Source organism: Malania oleifera, chromosome 13 (assembly GCF_029873635.1).
Source record: "Malania oleifera isolate guangnan ecotype guangnan chromosome 13, ASM2987363v1, whole genome shotgun sequence".
NCBI classification, from domain to species: domain Eukaryota; kingdom Viridiplantae; phylum Streptophyta; class Magnoliopsida; order Santalales; family Ximeniaceae; genus Malania; species Malania oleifera.
Window position 1 is genome coordinate 15451245 of NC_080429.1, and position 16385 is coordinate 15467629.

General features: G+C 34.0%; 2 protein-coding genes across 2 annotated transcripts; one reads left to right on the top strand and one right to left on the bottom strand.

Annotated features, from left to right (window-relative positions):
* The first annotated feature begins 5069 nt into the window (after positions 1–5069).
* LOC131146330 (peroxidase 66) lies at positions 5070–6647 on the top strand. The gene is made up of 3 exons (XM_058095879.1): positions 5070–5355; positions 5442–5630; positions 5766–6647. Exons 1-3 carry the CDS (start codon positions 5113–5115, stop codon positions 6327–6329), a joined length of 996 nt encoding a protein of 331 aa, XP_057951862.1. The 5' UTR covers positions 5070–5112; the 3' UTR covers positions 6330–6647.
* A 738-nt stretch (positions 6648–7385) lies between these two features.
* Positions 7386–14822, bottom strand: LOC131146331 (uncharacterized). Its single transcript, XM_058095880.1, has 4 exons — positions 14623–14822; positions 13142–13389; positions 8021–8234; positions 7386–7860 (listed from the first exon to the last, which is right to left on the bottom strand). Exons 1-4 carry the CDS (start codon positions 14728–14730, stop codon positions 7738–7740), a joined length of 693 nt encoding a protein of 230 aa, XP_057951863.1. The 5' UTR covers positions 14731–14822; the 3' UTR covers positions 7386–7737.
* Positions 14823–16385: the final 1563 nt, after the last annotated feature.

A 16385-nucleotide genomic window follows, 5' to 3' on the forward strand; every position in this document is an offset into this window, starting at 1 on the left:
CTCATTCATACTTTTAGCATTGTAATATGTCTGTTGACGTTCTGTAAATCTGTATACATATACATAATTGTGAAAATATACCCTGAAAAATTGTACATCATTATTTAACCCTTCATGACAAGGTTGTGCGGCACGTAGGCGGGACTTAACTCTGGTTAGCCTACCAAGTAAGTCAACTGTAACTCTACCATCCTCAGCTCAGCCAATCTGCAATCTCTCCTAGGCACGGTACTAGTATCTACCTTGTCAAACCAGCCACCTCAACCTAGACATCTGGGGAGTCTGCAATCCCTCTAGGCACGGTTGACGGAAACCTTCCACACTTTATCTAAGATGTGTGGTTGCACTCTAATCTGTAATAGCAACGGTACTGTGCTTTGATAACTGAATATTTACTAAACTGATTCATCAGGGTCTGATACTAGATAGTACTGATATAGATAATTATCTTACTGTTTCATCATGATTCCAAAATAACCATAACATCGAAAGCTAATCTGGAAATACTGTAATATCTATACTATATAATCTGTAATACCATAGTATTATAGAAAATAACCATAACACCGGAAACTGATCTGAAAATGTTGTATAATCTGTAATATCATGGTGATATGGAAAATAACCGTAACACCATCTGAAAATACTGTATAATCTGTAATATCATAGTGTTACGAAAAATAACCATAACACTGGAAACTGATATGAAAATACTGTATTATCTGAGTTGTATAAACTGTAATATCATAGTGTTATGACTTTAGTATTTTGAAAATCATGGTAATCTACATATGCTGTAAAATATCTGTCTGTGTAAACACTATAATTCATACTTTTGTAAAATCTGATAAAACTTATCTTTGCATAACATAAATTATACCAATATGAAAACTATATCATTTCTGTACTGATCTGATAAGGTCTCATAAACATATTTTTGTATCGATACTATAAATCATAATAATCTGGAAACTATATAATTTCTGTACTAATCTGTTAAAATCTCATGCCACACAACAATACAAGTATATACCTTTTAATCTGAACAGCTGTATTTTCTGATATACTAATAATTTGTAAACTGAGTAATAATTTGGAAAACACATGATTTCTATAAACATTCTGAAGTTCCTAGCATAACATATTTCCCTTACCTAATTGATTGGGAGGCTTGCCTCCAACTCCACTTTCACGCCCTCGACATACTATTCTCAAAATCCTAAAATAATACATATATATATATATATATATATATATATATATATATACCAATTCCTCCATAAATCACTGAATTCCCCAGCAAATCATCACATTCGTATTTCCTATTCATAATTTCCTAAATTATAATATACATGAACTCATGGAAAGATATCCGTCGGGGTTTTCAACCCATGAGTGTAGGGTCCCAAAACACCCCAACCTTGAAAATATAACATCCTGGTTTTATTTCACAAAACTTTAGTATATTCCCTTATAACTCAAAATCTAAACTCAAATAAGCCTGATAAAACTGAAAATACTTAAATAAACTACTTACCCTAATTTTGGAATGGTACCCAAGTTGGCCTAACCAACAATCTACTTTGACAGACTTGAAGAGAATCTTCCTAAAAGTAACATGGTGGCTTCCGATCGTAAAACCTGCGAAGAACGAAGTTAGAATTCTAAAGAGAAGGTGGGGAGGACAATTTTAAAGAGAGAGAGAGAGAGAGAGAGAGAGAGAGAGAGAGAGAGAGAGAAATGCTGCATGAAAAATTAGCTGAAAACCCAAGTTAAGCATATTTATACACTGCTGCCTCGTCGACGAGCCACGTCATCTCATTTATGAGTCCAAGAAGAGATTCATCGATGAACACTTAACCCTTGCCGATGAATTGCATGCCCTAGAAACAACCCTCGCTGTAAATTCTCATCGACGAGGCACGTGTCCACGTCGACGAGCGCAAAAAGATTGTTCATCAACGAACGCTCTGCACTCGTTGACGAGACCCTATTGAATACTCTTTTTGAAATTCCTTTTTTCTCCTTGCTTTAATTATTTAATTATTATAATTTTTCGGGTCTATACAATTCATCATTGACCTGTTAAAAAGATCAAGAAAAACACTAGAAAATAAAACATTTTTTGAAATTTTTGAAAACACTTTTAAACACACACTTTTTTACTAAAAACCTCTGATCAATTTTGACTTGGACCCATTGGCCTTTTACTAAAAAAAAAAAAAGAAAAAGAAACGAGAGGTGACACGTGATAAAGTCTTATCTTAATTAGAGTTCATGATGGGTAGGAATATAATTTTGGTATGACAATAATTCTATAAGCTAAGTCACCCAGTTCAATTTTATAAGGGTCCGTTTGAATGGAGGATTTTATTTGGGAAAAGGAAAGGAAAGGAAAAGGAGGAGGAAACTGATTTTTCATTGTATTTTCATTTTTATATTAAATATTATTGAAAATGAAAGTTTGTTTTAATATGGTTAAAAATATGAAAAAAAATATATTAATGATGAGTAGAATAAAAAAAAAATTCATAGATTTGATATATTTTTTGTTTTCTTTTTTAATTTTCTTGGTAGCCAAACATGAAAATGCAAATTCCTTGATATTTTCTTTTCTTTAGTGTTTGTCGAGTTCCAAACAGAGCCCAAAGGAGAGAAGGAAATGGTGTTGGATTTTCCTCTAGGTCAGCGATCCATGCCGATTTTTTGGAACTAGTTGCATGCTGACACATGGCAAGTGACATCGTGCCATGTGTCATCTCCTAGAATTTCAAAAAAAAAAAAAGTAAGAGCACCATTTGCGTGTCACTATGGGGGCTAACACGTGGTAGCCCCATTTCTTGCTTTTCTCTTCTTTGAAACTCGGTAAACTTGGTTCTGATCATTGACCTAGTTCAAATCGATTGAACCAGTTTAACTTCTTGAATCGCCCCAATTTTTTAATATTAATTCTAAAATTTATTTTTAATCCAAAAAGTTGAGAAAAATAGTAAACAACATAAGAAAAAATCTCAAAAAATAAAAAAAAAAATGAAATAAATAAATAAATAATTCGTGAGCCATTTTTGAGTTAGGGGACCAAAAAATAAAATAAAATTTAAAATCTCAAAAATAAAAAAAAATTAAAAGTATTAAAAAATCTAGAAAAATTGCAGAAAAATTCTTAAAAATAGAGAAAAATTTTGGAAAAATTTTTGAGACCATTTTTGCTCAAGTTTGATCTTTTTTTCCAGTGGTTTCTCTCTTATGATTTGCTTATTGTATGCCCTATTTGCCATATGAATGCATGTTTTTCCTTCCTTTTGTGCATGTGTGTGTGCACTACCCCTACGAGGAAAACATTGAAAAACGTTAGGATTCTTTGGTTCTTAATTATCTCATGAGGGGTGGAGATTCTAACTAAATCACTTTGTTTTTAATGATTCTTTTAGAATCTTTGGAACCTTGCATGTATTTTTACATGAATTGTGATTTTAATTGAATATGTTTGAATGTTTGATGTCTCATTTTTCTTGCCCATTTGATGGAGGTAAGTATTTGACTTAAAATTATATAATGAAATTAAATGAAAGATTGCTAAAGATTGTTTTAGATTGCAACATAATGGAGAGTGTGTTTTCTTTCATAAATCATTTGTCGCATATTGAAAGTTTAGGATATTATTTATAAGGTATCCTACACTAGTCAATATTCTCCCTGAGATGTCGCGTTCGTGATGCCGCCGATTTGGAGCCTAATGTGTGAGGGGGAGTCTGTTGGTTATCTCACATCAATTGTGGAAGGGGTTGATGGTCAGTTATTAAGTGTGAGGGAAAGCCCCACCCCATGAGCTAGCTTTTGGGGTTGAGAAGACCCTTGATCACCCAACACCATAAGTCTCATCCAACTAGTTAGAGAGAAATTCAATGGAGTCATTTATAATTAATCATTTAGTACTTGACACTTGTTACACGCATTTATACAATTAATACCTTATATTAAAAATTAATAATTTTAAATTAATAATTAAATTTCACATAACTAACTATTTTGAAATGATTATCAAAATTAACTATCAATTTAAATTTCACTAGTACTCATAAAATAAAAATAGGCTTTACTCTCTTATTACATTCTTAGTCAAAGACATAATTTATAGTGAAATGTTCACATTTGTTGTTTACAGATTTCTTTCGATTAGTTGTATTTTAAATAAGATTTGCATGATTTTTTTTTTTTTCGTATCAATATCATTTAAATGGAGCAAATATCAACTTAAAGGGAGTGAATTAGTTACACCTCAAAGCCACGAATTTTTTCTTGATTTATTCTCATAACACCTCATTGCAAATTAATTACTTCCGCTCCTTAAAAATAAAATTAAGAACCTTTAATATAAGAATTTCCAACTTAACTATATATATATATATATATATAATTTTGAATTTATCATTTGATTCCTTTATTTCTTTTATTTAAAATTTTCTTTCATCCTTCTTCCTAGGTCAAAAACTAAAGAAGGGTTGAAGTCAAACTCTTAGTACAACCATCTCCAATTTCTATTCCCTTCATTTTCTTGGAGCCCAAACAAAGTCTTTCGGTTTCTTCCCAGTCATGAAAAGGAAAATGCAGTACATCAAAATTTGGGTACTCCATCTTTCACCTACTGTACGCGTTGCATAAACCAACCTGACAGCTTCAAATTAACCGACGGCCCCCAACAACCACAAAAAGATTACTCCCATACATAACCCCGTCAGATCAAAATTAATCCTGTCACTCGTACAATTAAACCCTCCGTAGCAAACAATATCAACCCTTGATTAGAAAATACACAAGTACCCAAAGGGCAGTCCATGGATCCAACGGTCCCAATCTCATCATTCTCACAAAAGTTTCATTCTGTCCACACAGGCTTATGAGGATAGATATGCTTGATCTAAAAGTACAGCAAGAACAGCTTCTAGTTTCCACAGTTTGTTCCTTCATTGAGTAGCTTGAAAGCATACTGCATACAAACACAAGTTTAATATTAAACTTATACGTAGACCACTATATATATATTGGATAATTTCATGGAATTTGCAACATCATCATCATCATCATCATTTTCTAATCATTCATCTCTGCTACATGCTTTATCCAAGATCTCACAATATGGCTAGCTGTGCACGAAAGTATTTCTCTTTCCCAGCCATGTTTGTTCTACTCATCTCAGTTTCACTGTCAAAAGCTGCACTTGATGCCCATTATTATGATCAAACTTGCCCACAAGCTGAGAAAATTATTGCAGAAGCAGTTCGAGATGCTTCGGCTCATGACTCCAAAGTCCCCCCTCGCATCCTTAGGATGTTTTTCCATGATTGTTTCATAAGAGTATGTATAATGTATGAAGGGGACACAATTAAGTGCTTATAACGATTAATGTTGCCTAATTTTTGTTGGTTTGTACATATATATAGGGATGTGATGCATCGGTTTTGCTGGACTCCTCGACAGGAAACCAAGCAGAGAAAGATGGCCCTCCAAATATCTCAGTTCGATCATTCTACGTGATCGACAATGCCAAAGCTAAACTCGAAATGGCATGTCCTGGCACAGTTTCTTGTGCTGACATACTTGCCATTGCGGCAAGAGACGTAGTAGCTATGGTAACTAATAAGCTAAACCAGCTCAAGCACACCGATAAGCAGCTTAATTATTTATATTGTTTGCAACTTCTGACCAATTGAATCAAACACATTCTGGTTAACTAATTACCTTTTCTTTCCAATTGATTTTCTCAGTCTGGAGGTCCAAACTGGAATGTGCTTAAAGGAAGGAAAGATGGGAGAGTGTCGAAAGCTTCAGACACCATCACCTTACCAGCTCCATTCTTCAATGTAACTCAGCTCATTCAGAGCTTTGCCCAGAGGGGTTTGGGAGTAAAGGACTTGGTTGCTCTCTCGGGTGGCCACACTCTGGGCTTTTCCCATTGCTCTTCCTTCGAAGCTCGTCTTCATAAATTTAGTTCAGCGCATGATGTCAACCCCAGCATGGACGATGAGTTTGCAGAAGAGCTAAAGAAGAAATGCCCAAAACCAAATAGAGATCACGGTGCTGGACAGTTCTTGGACTTGACACCGGCAACTTTTGACAATGGCTATTATGCTGGAGTAGTTGCAGGAAAAGGAGTCTTTGGATCGGATCAAGCACTCTTTGGAGACTACAGGACCAAATGGATTGTTGAGTCATTTGCCGGAGATCAGGGTTTGTTCTTCAGAGAGTTTGCAGCTTCAATGGTGAGGCTTGGAAATGTTGGGGTGCTAGAAGATGGAGAAGTCAGACTGAAATGCCGAGCAGTAAATTGAGAGAGAGAGAGAGAGAGAGAGAGAGAGAGAGAGAGAGAGAGAACTGAATAAGTGAATAACCCATTTATTTAGAAAGGAAAAGAGAGTACAAGTAAAATAAGCATTTTGTGCATTTGCTCGGCTAATAAGAATTGTAGAACATCAATAGCGTTCAACATACAGTTACTTGCCAGCACTACTTTAATGTACACCTGGAAGGATTTTTTTTTTTTTTTTTATTTAATGCCTGTTTTCTATGATTTTTTACTTTAAGGTGTGCTTTTAGTTCCCCAAATATGAAATGTCCCTTTGAATAACATATTTCAAGAATTTTATTTTTGGGTACCTCTCATGGCAATATTTTTATTTGATTCATGTTGTAAGATTTCTCTAATATATGATATAGCCATCACCTGAGTTTCTAATCCCAGAACAAATATGAAAATCACATGCTACTGAGTTTCTAATCCCAGAACAAATATGAAAATTACATGCTACGAGCATCACATTCTGACAATTCTAAAGAATCCACAAACCAAACACCACCTAAATGCATACTATCTATATCTCCCATGCATCAATTTGTGAGTTGTGGCACGGGGTAATAGCAGTCTCAAAAGGCAATTTTATAGCAAGGCATGAAAACTTTTGTGATAGACTGCTTTGATGTTAAAATTTAGAATAATGTTGTTGTGCACAATCCTGTGAGCATCATGGGCCTAAGTGATAGTATAGGAATGGATCAAGCATGAAGGACCCACTCTGCTTCACCAACTCTCCTCCCGCCTTGTGAACCCATAATGTCAATGTCCATGACTACTAGCGTTTTCCTAAAATGTATGCTTGAGTGTGCTCTTATTTGCTAAATTTCCACTCGATGGAGAGCTGGAATCCCCATGTGCTGTTACCAATGTTCCCTGGCTCACAGTATTTTCTGAATTGGCTCACAATATCTGTTCTTGGCAGCCAGATATAAATCCAAAATGCTTATTTGTTCGTATACAGACTGCACAAAGATGAGCAAAGCAAGGATATAATATGCCTGCATACACCAAAAAGATGTCTGTCCAACAGCTGTTAATGCTAAGTTGCTAACCACATCTTTGGTCATTACCCAAAAGGAAATATATTAATGTGTGAATACACAACAATCGAGCATTGCCAGAATGATCAAGAAAAAAAATGAAGGATGCTAAAAGCACCCATCAAAATAATTTAGAAGTACAGGAATACACGCAGATTTTAGCAATGGGCACATTTATACATGTATGGTTCTCATTTCCGAATCAGTCAAGAAGCAATATTGTATGAGAAGCACTATTCGGATGGAAATGCTGGTTTGCCAAGGATGAAGAATGAGAGAGTCAGAAAGATTAAGCCACTCATAAACTTAAATTGGAGAGATTTGTTAAACACCGTGTGGAACTCATCACGCAAAAGCTACGTCTGATCGAAACACATACTTGACACCCTTAGCAACATTCCGGGCTTCATGTAACATACACTTATCCCCGTGAATGTGAAGGAGAGCCATCCCTTCCATAGGAGCAACCTACATAGATCATATTATTTGCAGCAACAGACATTGCACAGTCCAAAAAATATGCAAGTTATAAAACTAACAACAGAAGAGAGGAAATTCATGGTGAACAAACAAAAGAAAGAACAATAACATAAAACAGAAATGATTGAAAGTAAAAACATATATATACCTCTGCAACAACACGGTTTCTTGAACCATAGAAAACCGTCTCCCCTCCAACTAGAGGCTCTGAGGAAGAATCCAAGTGGCTGCTCGGATCATTTTTAGTTTTGGGCTCAGAACCACCACTTAGATATATTAACAATGTATAATGAGTGCGTTTCCCCTCTCCAAGAGCAGCACTTTCATCGATGTGCCTTCCAAAGCGCTGACCAACCTTGTACCTAAAATGTAAAGTTATTTTATTCAAAATAACGAGAGATTAAAGATGCATAGTTGCATGGAAAATTGGGTAGTCCTTATTTCCACTACATAAGTTAACTAAAAACTATTTTGTAATGAAATTTTCAGTCTGAAATCCAAACAGGTTCTTCCCAAGCAAGGATGCTTATCCAAAATGTGACAACACAGCACCCAATAACAACCATGTAAAACTAAGTTATATCAGCCGAATAGTCAAGCCTATGCAACTCTTAATAGGCCTCTTCTTCAGTTGGGAAAGAGAATTCGTCCAAATTTTCTGGAAGCTGAAGGCGCCCTAACGTTGAAAGACTTATCTTACTTCTAATTGTAGTAATGAAGCAATTAGTAAGCTCATGATAAGAGCTGCCTAAAAGAAAAGGCACAAAGGCCTATGGTGGGTTGAGAAAAGTGACCACAAGACGAGGGAGCAGTGATTTGCTTTATGCTCATGATGCTATGGTTTTTGTTAAGCAAACAATTATATCACTTTATTGAAGGGAGCTTAGACACAACAGTAAAGTTGTCATTGTGTGACCTGGAGGTCATGGGTTCAAGGCATGGAAATAATCTCTTGCAAAAATGTAAGGTAAGGTTATGTACTATACACCCATTATGGTCCGCCCCTTCCCCAGACCCCACATAAGGCAGGAGGTTTGTGCACTGGGCTACCTTTTTTTTTTATTTTTTATTGAAGAGTGTTCTATGATATGAATCCTTACCGAATATTTTTTTGGGCATCCCCTACGAGTGACGCGTTGCACTTGAACCACCCAGGTATAGTGAAAAGTGTGCGAGGGTGGGCTAGGTCGTCGCCCCAAAGCGACGCGCTGTGTCAGTGTCCGGGTACAATGTCAAATATGCTAGGATTCCTGCATTATTCTGGACGTGGATAGGTAAAGACGTTAGTTCAGGAAACTAAGTTTAGATTAGTAACGTGGAATATAGGGACACTTACGGGTAAAAGTATGGAAATTGTTGATACAGTGATTAGAAGAAAAAATAAAATATAATTTGCCTTCAAGAAACTAAGTGGGTGGGGGAAAAAGCTAGAGAAATTGATAAATCAAGATTTAAACTTTGGTACACTAGAAAAGAAAAACATAAAAATAGAGTAGGCATTATTATAGACAAAAACTTAAAAGATAGCATTGTGGATGTAACTAGAGTTGGGGATAAAATTATAAAAATTAAGATGGTATTAGGACCAGAGATAATAAATATCATTAGTACTTATGCTCCTTAAGTCGGCTTAGCAGAAAACCTTAAGAGACAATTTTGGGAAGATATGGATAGTATTATACAAGGCATACCAGGGACAAAGAAAATATTTATAGGAGGAGATATGAATGGACACATTGGAAGAGATAATAAAAATTATGAGAGGATACATAGAGGATATGGATATGGAGACAAAAATGAGTGTGGGGAGATAATCTTAGACTTCGCTATGTCATATGATTTTAGTATAATGAATACTTACTTTAAGAAGAGAGAAGAACACTTAATAACCTTTAAAAGTTGACAAAATAGAAGTCAAATGGATTTTTTTTTTTAACTAGGAGGGTAGATCGTTTATCATGCAAGGATTCCAGGTGAAAGCCTAACCACACAACATAGAGTTTTAGTGTTAGATATATGTATTAAAAAATAAAAAAAAAAAGGATAAAATAAATCAGCGTAAGAGAACTAGATAGTGGATCCTAAAAGGAGAAAATATAATAAAATTTAAAGATAAAATGATTAAAGATGGAGATTGGACCATAGAGGATGGGATAGATACAAATACTTTTTGGAATAGATTAGCTAACTCTATTAAAAAGATAACAAAAGATATTTTAGGTGAGTCAAAGGGAAGATTCTCAAATAGCAAAGAGAGCTGGTGGTGGGATAAAGTTGCATAAAAAATCATAAAGGCCAAAAGAATTTGGTATAAAATGTGGCAAAAATGTAAAAACTGAGATAACTTTGAAAAATATAAGGAGGCAAGAAAAGATGTAAAAAAGACTGTTAGTGAAGCTAAATATAGATCATTTAATAGTTTGTATAATAGATTAGGTACCAAAAGAAGGGGAAAGAGATATATTTAAACTTGCTAAAGTTAGAGAAAGGAAGAGTAAAGACTTAGAAAATGTAAAATGTATAAAAAGTGAGGATGATATTGTCTTGGTTAAGGATGAAGACATTAAAAAAAGATGGCGAAGTTACTTTAGTAAGTTGTTTAATGAAAACCAAATAGAAGGCTTAAACTTAAAATTGTCAAATAAGGAAAGACTAAAAATATGAGATTTATTCGCAAAATTAGAGTTAACGAAGTTAAGTTCGCACTAAAAAAGATGAAAAATGGAAAAGTTATGGGACCAGATAGCATCCCAATTGAAGTTTGGAAATGATTAGGTGATAACGGAATTATATGGTTAACTAATTTATTTAATACAATTGTAAAAACTAAGAAAATGTCAGATGAATGGAGAAAAAACACTTTAATACATATATACAAAAATAAAGGAGATATTTAAAATTGTAATAACTATCGTGGAATTAAACTTATGATTCATACGATGAAACTACGGGAAAGGGTAGTTGAACAAAGATTAAGGTTAGAAATGAAGGTCTCAGAAAATCAATTTGGTTTTACGTCTGGGAGATCTACCATAGAAGCTATTTATCTTTTAAGAAGATTAATATAAAGTTTAGAGAAAAGCAAAGAGACTTGCATATGATTTTTATTGACCTTGAGAAAGCATATGATAAGATACCTAAGGAAGTTCTATAGTAGGTCTTAGAAAAAAAGAGTGTATGTAGTAGGTATACCGATGTCATTAAGGATATGTACGATAGAGAAACTAGAGAATTTCCAATCACCATAGGTGTGCATCAAGGATCTACTTTGAGTCCTTATCTTTTTGCTTTAGTGATGGACTAATTGACTGAGAGTATTCAAAAAGAGGTTTCATGGTGTATGTTATTTACAGATGATATTGTATTAATTGATGAAACTAGGGACGAAGTAGAGGCTGATTTAGAATTATGAAGAGAAGCTTTGGAATCTAAAGGCTTTAGGATAAGTAGAAATAAAGAATAGATGAAATGTAATTTTAATAATGATAGGAGGAATACTGGGGATAAAGTTAAACTTGATGGTGAAGGAGAAATTGAAGAGAATGTAATGCATAGAGTTAAAGCAGGTTGGGTAAAATGGAGAAGTACTTCAAGTGTGCTCTGTGATCGTAGAATACCCTTAAAATTGAAAGGGGTGTTTTATAGGACAGCTATAAGACCAGCAATGCTATATGGATCGGAATGTTAGGCAACAAAGAAACATAATATCCAAAAAGTAAAAGTTGCCGAGATGAGAATGCTTAGATGGATGAGTGGTATAACATCGAAAGATAAATTAAGGAATGAACATATTCGTGGTAAGTTAGGTGTAGCTCCTATAGAAGATAAGATAAGGGATGGACGACTCAGATGGTATGGACACTTGCAATGTAGGCCACATAGTGCACCTGTGAGGAAGAGTGACTTAGTTACTGTAGGAGGTAATAGAAGGGGTAGGGGTAGACCTAAAAAAACTTGGGAGGAGATAATGAGTAAGGATTTAATATCCTTGAATCTGTCAAAAGAAATGGTCCATGATCGCATAAATTGGCAGAAAATGATTCATATAACCAACCTCACCTAGTGGGACTAAGGCTTGGTTTTGTTGTTGTTGTTTTCTTTATTGAAGAGTGTTTATGTGCTTTGAAGTCATTTTGGAATTGCAAGCAAAACAAGAGTTTGCTGATTCTCATGAGTGAGATGAACAATGTGGGTGTGCTAGTAGCTTCTACTTTTATCTGAATGCAGAGGAAGTCAACTTTCTTCTTACTTGGGGCATCCACAGGGTGTTTTTTATGAAGTAAAGGCAGCACAGCACCCAGGGCAGCTTATTATATGTCTTTTTTCAAATTGCTAGTTTTGTTGCAAAAATGTTCAGAAAATATTTAACAAGGTTTGCTTTGGGCACGACAAGGAAAGAGGGCACTAGCGAACAGGGTACCAAGAATATAATAGGCATTGAGATGTTGCTACTGGGTCATCAGATCTCTCCACCTGATACATAAAGATCCTTAGGAGTAAACAATTATGGCAGTTGGCAAGAAATGCCTCCATAATGTAATGGAAGGGAAGAACATGTGATGGATTTTCAAATGAGTAGCTTAAGTTAATGATTATGCAAGTTACGTAGGGATTCTAGTTAAAATTCTTGTTATAAACTTCCACAAAGAAGCAGTGCTTCTTTCAAGAGCCGAATTCAATGAATCTTTTAAGTGGTTGGGAGATCAGTAATTCAAAGAACAAACATAAAAGACAAGTTTGTAGTTTAACACAATTATAAGGAGTTGGTCAAAAGGGAACAAAAGCCAGAGAGCCTGTGGCCCTTTCAGAAATGGCACCTTTCAGTTGGTTAGTATTGTTGATAAAATGCTTTGACTGATCACCCAAATAAAATAAACTGTATTATGCCCGATAGATGCAGGCTATGCAAAGTGGGGAGTTCTGAGTCTGGGAATCTACCTTTCAAAAAATGGGATAAAGCTGCCCGCCATCTACTGTCATATCCTGCCATGAGCAAAGGCCTTTTGCACTGGGAATTCCCTAGTGCTCCATAATAGAAAGATATGCTCTTGGAATGGAGGATTACAGAAGAAAATTGATCAAATAAGAATGACTGAAACTGTTTGCGTCATGCCTGCCTTTGTTGAATTTGGAAAGTGAGGTGGTAAGGCACCCTCTCCACTCTCTCACATTTACATGATCTCTCCCCTTTTTATTTTAATAAAATCTACTATCTATTGGAAAATTGGTGGGGGAAAAACATCAAGTGCATCGAGAAATTTTAACTGACCTGTAGAATCTGATATTTGGATTCAACCCAACAGCAACTTTTCCGCGAATTTTAATATCAGAAAACAATTTGTTAAGCCCTGACTCCCATATTGAATCTGCTAGGATAGGATCATTCACAGAAATTCGGTCATTGTCTCTATAAGCTTCTCCTTTTGTTGGCCCCAGACTACCTTGGTGGACAAAACCAATCGATTCTGCAGTTTTAATGAATGCCTTTGATTCAGGAGATGTGAAAAAATTCTGCACCTGGATATAGTAAACAGTCCCTATTACTACCATAAGATTACAACAAATTTCTGTCTGCAAAGAAATAATTTCTCTCATATAAATTTGAGCATAACTTTTCAGGATTGCCTTCCATACCTCTAAACAAAAAGATATCAACAATTCAGCTTCCCTAATTGTCGTAGAAGGCTAATAATGACTTAACACAAGTTGAAACAATAACATCTATCTAATTTTGTAGTTCCACAGTGTCTACTAGATCATTGCCAACATGCATTTTCATGCTACTTCAATGTATCCTTTTAGTCCTTCCCCGATAGTTGCAAGTTGTAATACCTTCAACCGTAACCATGTTGTTTCCTTTAATGAACACAATTGCTATCTTTGATTTCAGGCACAACATGACTGAGATTTCCCTTTCTTGTCCCCAATCTCATACTTTTTTTACTTTCTCGTAATTCTCACACATACATTCATTTCACAGTCCATCATTTTTTTAGCTGGATCATTTTGTATAACTAAGAAACATATTCATCTTAGCTACAACTACTACTTTATAATTGCTCCGACCAGACAACCATTCCATATCAAACAGTATCCATCATCATGTAGAAGCTATCTCAATAAATTCTCCAAGTATTTAATAATTAATACAGACACTTCAATCCCAAAACACCAAAAACCAAATAACAAAAAGAAACCATAAAAAATAAATAAATAAAAAGAGAAAACCCAATAAGCACTTCTCCATGTCATCCACTACACTCTAGTTCCATTGTCATGCGTCACCATTTTACTAGCTTTACAATAACCCTGCCTATTTAATTGGGAAATAATAATTTAATGAATTTTCCATTTCAAAAGTCTCACAAAGCAGCCAAGATATGGTCGGACTTGTTTAAATTATTAGCAAACACACAATATCTAAGCGGTAGCGAACCAATTATACTCTAGCAATCGCGGACGAAGTCAATACTAACAAGAGGGAGTCATGTAATGGGAATTCCACCTTCAGCATACACACACACAGAGGAAACTCCAAATGCAGAAACGGAGTCGTGCATTGAAATCTAGCTTTATGGGTATTTCTATGCCACGGATCACCACGAAAAGAAAAGAAAAGAATTCCAGCACCAGTTCTCAGAAAATTAAAAACCAAGGACAAATATAAACTAAAATGATGAAGATTATGGAGCCGAGGGATGAAGATTATGGAACGGAGGGATGAACATTATGGAACGGAGGGGATCATACAGTGAAGAGATCGGTGTCTTTGAGGCGATTAATCTGGAGATTGGCCTTCGGTTTGATGAGCGGCCACTCTATCTTCTTGTTTGCGCCTGTTTTTCTTCTCTCCCCCATTTCCCTCTTTCTTCTTTCCCCTTGTTTCCACCATGCCACCACAAAAGGCACAAAGCAAAATCACTCACCCTTTCGTATTTTGGGCCTGAGACAGTGGGCTATGCATGTTTGGGCCATAAAAGGGCCCAAACATGGTCCAAAAGGCAAATGTAGAGTGCCAACAATGATTTTTGAAGTTTCAATAGCTCCTCTCAAATTTTATATAATTTAACATAAAATAATATTATCATAAATCAATAATTATTTTTATAATGTTAATATATTTAATTATATTATAATTATTTTATGTTAATATTAATATCATTATCATAATGAATTTAATATATCTTGCATATTATATTCTATTATATTTCTTGTTACTATTATATTTTTCTCTAACTAACTATGTTATTAATATTACATTTTATCTTTTACTCTGCAATAATTACATTTTATTATAATTTAATCTATCAAACATAAATAATAATATTTGATATTGTGCTATTAAAATATAATTGGCTATTTAATTTTAAATATAATTGTATAATATAAGAATAAGGATATTACAATAATAGCGTAATATTTTGTTACCACAATATTCCTACGCCATAAACGAACGCTATCAATAAAATTGGGATTCCGTCAAATATATATATGTATATATATATAGTATAATTTATTACTTATTTTAAAATAATACAAATATAATGAACGATAAACATACTACATTAGAATTATATTTTCTTATTATATATAATATATTATATTAAAATTTATTATTACATGTGTCATTGATGATTTTAATAAGTAATATTAATGTAATACTTTATTCTATTTTAAGAGTCATGCAGTTTGTATTTTTAAAATTTCTTATGATTTTAGAAGGGACTAGAAATTGATTATAAGAGATATGAATGAAAAGGTGGGTTGATTTTGTTATACTTCATCACATTGATATTTAGGGATATTTTCTTCTTTTATTAAAGAGGCATAAAAAATTTTTGTATTGTGAGAATCAAGCAATATAAAAAATAAAGAAGAGAAAAACTCAAAGGAAATACAATAGAACTAGCATAACAAAGCAATTACAGATTAAAGAAAGAAAAATTTTAAAAGGATTCCTCTCAATGGATGGAGAAAAACGAAGAACATAATAAGTTCCAAAGAGATAAGCTGCTTAGAACCTTCTTGAGGACAACATTAACGTTAGAAATTTTTGCATGAAAGATCATTGAGTTTATTTCTCTCCATATCTCCTAGACAGCAACAATCAGGATAGAGAATCTAATTTTCTAAACATCATTTCTTATTCTTAAATGAGTCCAAATCCACATAAGGTGTTTAAACTTTTTTAGCACAACCCCATGTTTCTTGTTACACAAAACATGTAATATGAGGGTTGATTGAAGGCCGAGATTGTTGATATTAGTGGTGGATGAGAAAATATATCAAAAAATAAAAATAAATTGTTAAAGAGAATCAAATTGAACAAAAAAAAAATCAATTAACTAATTTTTTAGTTTGATTTCATTAGCTTTTTTGTTTTGGCTATTGGTTCAGTTTCAATCAAACCTATTTAATAAGTTTGGTTTATTGAATCTAACTAATATATTATACAAACATTAAGAGAAGAAAAGAAGGTAAAATTATTAGGTTTAACAGTATTTGTATTAGAT

Coding starts and splice junctions, on each gene's coding strand:
- LOC131146330 (XM_058095879.1), top strand. CDS start 5,113: ATGCTTTATCCAAGATCTCACAATATGGCTAGCTGTGCACGAAAGTAT. Junction 5,356..5,441: donor TCCATGATTGTTTCATAAGA/GTATGTATAATG, acceptor ACATATATATAG/GGATGTGATGCATCGGTTTT. Junction 5,631..5,765: donor CAAGAGACGTAGTAGCTATG/GTAACTAATAAG, acceptor TGATTTTCTCAG/TCTGGAGGTCCAAACTGGAA.
- LOC131146331 (XM_058095880.1), bottom strand. CDS start 14,730: ATGGGGGAGAGAAGAAAAACAGGCGCAAACAAGAAGATAGAGTGGCCG. Junction 13,390..14,622: donor AAGACACCGATCTCTTCACT/GTATGATCCCCT, acceptor TACTATATCCAG/GTGCAGAATTTTTTCACATC. Junction 7,861..8,020: donor GAAACCGTGTTGTTGCAGAG/GTATATATATGT, acceptor TGATCTATGTAG/GTTGCTCCTATGGAAGGGAT.